Source organism: Patagioenas fasciata, chromosome Z, assembly GCF_037038585.1.
Source record: "Patagioenas fasciata isolate bPatFas1 chromosome Z, bPatFas1.hap1, whole genome shotgun sequence".
Classification (NCBI taxonomy): Eukaryota; Metazoa; Chordata; class Aves; order Columbiformes; family Columbidae; genus Patagioenas; species Patagioenas fasciata.
In genome coordinates, this window is record NC_092560.1 from 30,338,049 (window position 1) to 30,345,388 (window position 7,340).

Sequence of the window (7,340 nt, forward strand, 5' to 3'; positions counted from 1 at the left end):
ACTTCCCCCGCGCCGGTCGCTGCATCTCCGCGGGCTCCAATGAAAACGCAGATAAGCTCCGTGCGATTGACGTCACCGTGCTGTTTATTCAATTAACGCAACAGTTCGGCTCTGGTCGAGCCACAAAGTTATCGCTCAGAGCTGGAGGGCACGCTCGGAGTGAAGACGGACTGTGCAGCAAAGTCTGCATCTTTAATTCCAGTGGAAGGTTCGGGGAGAAAAAAAAAATAATAAAAAAAAGGCAAGTTCTTAATACATCATCAGAAAATGAACATTTGATTTAGCCAGTTCCAAATTACCCTGTGACAGGCCACCATATGAAAAGAATAACTGCCATTCAAAAGACAATGCATTGATAAAGCAGCTAGGAGGCTGGACTCAGTAATATATACACCGCACCCGATGGAACGGAACGTCTTTCATCTCTTCCCTGTGGTCCCTGGCATAGTCCCAAAGGTGATAATCGAGTAAAACCGCATTTATCTTTCCACGCATGTCCTGACCCTTCCTCTCATAGAGCTGCAGCAGGTGCCTGCAAATCAGTGAACAGCACCAGATGGAACAGCCACGGATCTCCACCTCTTCCCGGTCTCCAGACTGGAAAATTGTTCCTGCAGGACACAAGAAACAGCAACCCAATGATGTTCGAGACACAGAAGCCCCAGGATGGCTTGAATTTGCTCCCCCACCCCCTTTCCCACACCACCCCTTCTATTCTAGGACTGCAGTTTTCATTACTTCAACAATGTTGCTGTGTGCTTACACATTTATCTCCCGCTCCATTAAAACGTGAGAGTGGTTTAAGAAAATAACAGGTGTTTGCATTATACTGCACATTATACAAATTTTTTTGGCTTGTGGAGATAAAAAAGATAGTCAAATATAATTCTGAGACAGTGTATTTTCTGCCAGGATGATTAAGATTTAAAAATAAGGAAAAACAACCCTATGTATATATGGACCCATTTGCTGGAATAACTTGGATGGGAACACCCTTATTAGGATTAATGGAAAAGAAATCATCTATATGACCTATTTCATATATAGAGTTATATATATATAGGTGTGTATATATATATGGCCATACTATTAATATCAATGGCTGATAGCACTGATCTGTTTATCTTGCTGCGTAATTTTAAAATTGCATAACAGCAGTCTCACCTCTAAATACAGTCATTTTACAGTGGAAAGGGAATTGATTTAGGTTTTCATTCACTGGAGTATGTAGTTCATAGGTACTGGAAGATGGAACCATGCTTAAAAATAGGATTCTAGTTTAATGCAATTAACTTCATTTAAAGTATTTTTTTTCTAATTCTAAGGTTACTTAATAAGGGAGGAACAAACCTTCACATAGTTTCTTCATTAGTTCTTCAGAATACATCATTGCTTTTAAGTGAACAAGAACTTGAGGAATTCTGTAGTCAGCAAATATAGTCAGACTAGAAATGTCATCAAAAAAGCCATCTCCTTTGCCTTCTAATACACTCCATGTATCTGCCACAAGTATTTGTGCCCGTTTGTAGAAAGACACCTTTTTGCTCTGATGAAAGAAATTCACAAGTTATGTAAGTGCCCGAAATACGAATAAATACAGCTACTGACATGCACAGAGAAAGGCAGGTAAGAGTGACATTAAGCTATCATTTGACTAAGCAAACATATCACTTAACCAAAACAGTATAAAAGTGCACCACTCTTAAACACCTTAAAATCTAAACAATATCAAACCACAAGTATAATGTGGAATGCTCATAAATAAAGAGAAACAAAAACATAGTAGAAGTCACTTCAGTGGAATAAAAATTGTTTAGATTCCGCTTGGATCTCAGAACACATCAGTGTTGTTTTACTTCCACTTGGCAAACACTGTAGTTGGAGTCCAGCAAACATTAATTCTTTCAGAAACCCTAGAGTTCATCCACCCTATTGAGAAGTATACAAGGCATGTATTGGATTAGACAATTAAAACATTTTGTTAATCAATTTCTCTGTAATGTTAAGGAAATAAAGTTCTAGTGAAAACTTTAATGAATGGTCCTCTGTGTTGTACAGTCTATCTTGCTAGTTACAGGGGAGAGATGAAAATTAATTCCAGTAGAAAATGTACTCACAAATACAAGATTTTCTCAGATACTATGCACAGTTCTATTTTTGTCAAACTTTTTTTTTCCTGGTGCTAATCCTGCAAAGATTTACGTGCCTTTGTGACTACTCACGATCTATATGCCGTTAAGCTCCATACCCTTAAGAAAAAAGGTATTAGTGTCTTATGTTTCTTCCTCCTTTTATAGCTAGACAAGATTTTCGACTTTTGATAACATGTGCGAAACAACAATATGTGACTGGAATGGTTAATCTGAGATACAAATAGGTGGGGATTCAAATTATTTCCGGTTTTATTCTGCCACCCTTCATATCACCACAATTTACAAATGGAATTTTAAAGCTAATTTAATTTTACTTCATTGCCAAGACGCTACTATTCCTGAGAGCAAACCACATTTTTGTCATTAAATGCTATTCTCCAAAAACACTGAGAACAAGACGTCCAGCTCCATTTCACAAAATATTTTCTGCAAATATCCTGAAAACTCCTTCTTTCCCTGTGCTGCATTCTATACTTCACATAGATGCACAAACTTACCTCTAGAGTACATACACAATTTCATATGTTAAATAATAAAACACCACTTGAAACATCACAACAGGAAGTAATTAATAGACCAAATCCCATCATAGGGCCCTTCTACCCCAAATCTAATGGAAACAAAGAACACAACACTTTTAAAGCATTAAGACTTTCCAATGTCGTAAAGAACCGATTGTCTCCAGCACCACAACGTTTTGCAAGAGCAGAGAAAGGGAGAATTCAAACTGAACTTTTCATGTCATGCTACAATTTAATTTGGAAGAAAAATACTGTCTGGGACTCATCATTGAGCAGATGTATCATTTCATTGTTTCAATTACTTGTAATTTTTATGCTGTACAGATCTTTGGAAGCTTATGTAAAATTCTCAATATCAAAAAGAACATTAATAATTTCTAGTATATTTTCCCATCATTCTTTTCAACCGAAAGTTAAGAAAAGCATTAGGTGGATGATACTATGTCTCAATATAGTAGCATTTGTCCAAAAATTGAGTCTTTTACCAGATGGGAATACAACTTCACTTTTTTTTTCTGGAACACCCTCACTTTTCAGGAAAAGCTACTACATGTTTGTGTCTCCTCTCTACTACAATGAGTCAGTACCGAGAGCCACAATAATTATGACCCAGTGATATTTAAAAAAAAAAAAGGTCTAAGGTGTTGGTAGAGAGCAAAATGTGATAGTACAGCTAATTAAAAAAAAAAGGCAAACAACGGGAGGATCATGAGAATTTTACAATCTCAGTCCCAGGTGATGGGAAATAAAAGATAAACACACGCCATGTCCATAACTGGAGGCTCAGAAAGGACTCCACTGTGTCTATGTCAGAACACGAACACCCCCAGAAGTGAGTATAACATAGTCTAATACTTAAACTTCTGTCAATATTCAAATTCAGCACAGCATCTACACGGAAAATACCAGAGAGTCTCTGTTTACTTCCCATGAGCTTCTTTCAGGAAAATGGTTCCAAAAAGCTTCAGCATACTGTCAAACCTAACAAAAGTATGGGTTAATTCTGGCCTGTAGTCATTTTTGCAGCACCTGATGAATCAACAACAGCTACAGTGTGCATTCCCAGTAGCTGTCTGTTTTCACAATTCCACCAGGGTTTCTTTTCTTCCATTAGCTGCAGAGAGCCTCAAGTTAAGAAAATAAAGAGTGATGGGGGAGAAGGGGATGGTAGCAATTCAATTAAAAAAAAAAGAAAAAGGAACAAAAATTCTGATTTTTCAGGCAGAAATTATCTCTAATAGCACACATTTGTAGGGAGTACAAACGAGTTGTGATCTAACTGGGAACTTGGAGTATAACAAAATAAATTATAACAACGCAATGAAGACAGAGAAAATATATGAAAAAAATGGCTTTCCTCTGGGGAAAAAAAGTGACTCTTGTTGAGGACTTCAGATAAACAAGATTCTTTTACTGATATGATTTTGTTTTCAGATGCTTAGACTGATAAATGAAATCTCAATAATTTTCACCCATCTTAACAAAAAAGTGTACTGTGGTCCAAGGGTATTATTTAAAAAACCTTTTTTCCTCTCTGCATGACTCATTGCAATTTACGTAATTAAGATCAACTGCTTCAAAGGCTGATTTTCTTTTCATTATACAGACCAATATCTTTACTGACTTGAGGCAAAAAATATTAAAATGAATAGTAATTTTCCTTCTTACTTCCCTTCCCTTCAAAAGTTTTACCTTTGAATACACTGAGTTCCACAGAAATGGTTCTGTTCACTTTCCATTTCCTGGATTAAAAATCCCAACAATTCACAAACACTAGATCAATTCTAAACTGATTATGCTACCAGAAAAATTTACATAGGCAACCTAAGAGCTGTATTTTAAAGTCATGATCTGTAAGGAGGAAATTCTTATAATAAGAAATTCAATATTAGAGCTAGCTTACCTCAAATACAGCTTCATCTCTGTAAGAAGGAAAATTTTCCAGTACTAGACGTAGCAGTTTTTGAGCACTTTTCTCGCTCATTTTAACACAGGTGAGGAAAGACCCTCCAAACTTCTCTAAAAGAACCGTTCCACTTTCATTCAGCACCCAATGTCTTTCTTCAATCAAAGGTATGGGCACTTCTGTGTCAGAGCGAAACACATGCCTAACTTGGTCAAGCGTCATGGTGGCAAAATATGATGCACTGGTAATAGGTATTCCTTTGGAAAAGTAAAAATAAGATGTTTAGGCTATGATAACATACTCTGAAGACCTAATGCAGTGGTCTGCTATAGATGAGAGCATTCATCTGGTCAACTCTAGTGAGTCTATCAACTCTTACAAATCAGCTGTATGTTCAGCTGTAAGTGCACCCAGATTTCTGCTTAGAACTAAACTTCTGTTTGCACATAGCACTTCTTCCCACAGACAACAACTTCCAAAATGCAACCACAAAACCGTTCTAACTTTTTATATGTGATTTCTCCCAGCTGCTTAGTCTTCAGCTCTGAGTGTGGCATTTACACAGGGCACTGGCAAATCCAGTTCGGACATAGTATAGTCAGCATAGGCGTATTTTCCCTCAGCTCTTAATCACGTTGTCCATTTACAAAAAGTATCTTAACGCAAACCTTCCCTTAATTTACAAACAAATATGTACAAAATAAATGAAAACCTCCATCTGTACCTACAAATACCTTTTTTTTTTTTTCTGATGACAGCAACAAGAGTGCGCACTAAAATACTGCTTTTGGAGTCATGTGGGTTTTCAGACATATTGGAGCCGCTTTAGTACTAGATTAGTCCATAGGATTCACAGTTTAAGCCTCATTTTCCCATTTGTCACGGAAACATGCAAATTATTTTAAGAACACACGTGAAATATCAGAAGTCACAAACAGCCAACTACAGACATTCCTTAAAAGCCTTTTTAACAGAGATGACCCAACTGGAAGCACAGGCGATGCTGTTTCTGCACCAGGTGTTGCCAAAAAGCGCTTCCAGTCGCCTCCCCCGAGCTTTGCAGGCCGGGCTGGGCGCACAGGTTCACCCCGGCAGCAAGCAATGGTTTGCAGAACCGGCTCCTGTTCTGAAGCAGCACCTTTATTCCGCATTCACCGCCCAGTTCCGAACACTCCCGCCCCGCCTGCTCAGGGGGCCCCGCCGGCCCCGCTCCCCCGGCATTCACTAACCCTCGTCAAGGGCCCTGTTGACGGCGGCGCAGAGGGACCAGTAGCCGCTGTACGTTTTGCCCTTGTACTTCACCAGGTACCTCTGCTCCTCCCGCTCGGACCAGAAGGAGAAATTGAGGGTGTCCACCAGGAACACCCAGTCCACCGCCTCCCGGCTGGCGGCCTGGGGGTTCAACTCATGGAGGCTCTTCCAGCCCGCCAGGCCGAACTCGGCCGCCGCGGCTTTGTCAAACAAGCTCTCCGCCACCCGCCGCGCCCCCTCCTCGTCCACGAACACGTCTTTGCTCCTGCTGGCTATGAACTTGGCGGACTCCAGCGGGGACGGGAACGGCTCCATGCTCGGCCGCCTCTCTGGGGGCAGGAAACACGCACGCTATCAAGCCCAGCCCCTCCGCCGTGCCCCCGCCCCGGCCAGCCCGCGGAGCACCGACGGGAAGCGGCTCGGCCAGACACCTCCCCGCCGCCCGCAGCCCGGCGCGCCGCACGCCGGGAAACTCCGGCGCAGCGCTCGCTCGCGCAGCCGGCCCTGGCTCCGAACAGCGCAAAGCTCCGCGTCCATGGCGACCCACTCACCGCCGGGGCCGCGGCCGCCCCTCCCGCCCCACACGTTCTGCCGCCGCCGGGGTCTCGCACCCGACCGCCCGCCCTCCGGACGCACAGCCTGGCGGAGGAAACGGCGCACCGCTCAACGCCGGAGCCTGCCACCCGGCCGCCCCGGGGACCACGCCGGCTCGGCGGAGCCGGTCCTGAGCTGCGGGTGCGGGGAGACCGAGCGGGCCACCAGCACCCCCTGCACCGCCCCGGCGTCAGGCGGATTTTGGGGGCGGCATGGAGGGCAGGGCGCAGACCCGAGGGAGGATCCGCACTGCCTCGAACGCGCGGGGCTCCTTGGCCGGTAGGGAGTCCCTGTGGAGCTTCCAAGATTATTCTAAGAAACCCCCTCCCACCCGAAATCCTGCCAAGCTCGAGCAGCGAACATGCTCGACTTCTTAGTAAAGGAAGTTTTCCACGAGATTGTCATCATTGGAAAGAGAAACAAACGTGGATGTTGATCCTTGTGGAGCTTTTCCTCCCGATTTAAAAACAAAAACAAACAAAATTTTAAAAGCCACCCCCACAGCCCCTCCCGCCCGCTTCCTGCGCATACACAAAAACTGGGCATCCATGGTGCACTTTGCCCAAACCTTCACCTTGATTGCAGATTTCTCCCTCTGTCGTAGGTGCAGCCTTTCCCATACGAGTAGCACAGGTATGTTTAGCTACTGCCAGCTTCCTCCCCGCAGACAAGAAAATCAAGGTGGTGCCAAATTTTTTTTGCTTTAAATGAGTGATTATAGCTCTGCCAAGGAGGTCAGCCTTGCAAATAACCTCTTAGCGCCATGCTTTTCCTATTAAATTTTAAGAGTAGCTGCTGACTAGGGCAGGAATTGTCCCAATATCATTCAAAAAGCAAAGTGAAATGTTTTATGACCCAAGGAAATAAACCCGAACCACCATCATCCCCCCCTTCTCCCAACAAAAAAGCAAAACA

The 7,340-nt window shown here is 42.9% G+C and overlaps 1 protein-coding gene across 1 annotated transcript; it reads right to left on the reverse strand.

Moving 5' to 3' along the window:
- Positions 1–61: 61 nt before the first annotated feature.
- On the reverse strand, positions 62–6,210 carry QNG1 (Q-nucleotide N-glycosylase 1). Its single transcript, XM_065860748.2, has 4 exons — positions 5,810–6,210; positions 4,578–4,837; positions 1,351–1,546; positions 62–611 (listed from the first exon to the last, which is right to left on the reverse strand). The coding sequence occupies exons 1-4, from the start codon at positions 6,144–6,146 to the stop codon at positions 379–381; spliced, it is 1,026 nt and encodes a 341-aa protein (XP_065716820.1). The 5' UTR covers positions 6,147–6,210; the 3' UTR covers positions 62–378.
- Positions 6,211–7,340: the final 1,130 nt, after the last annotated feature.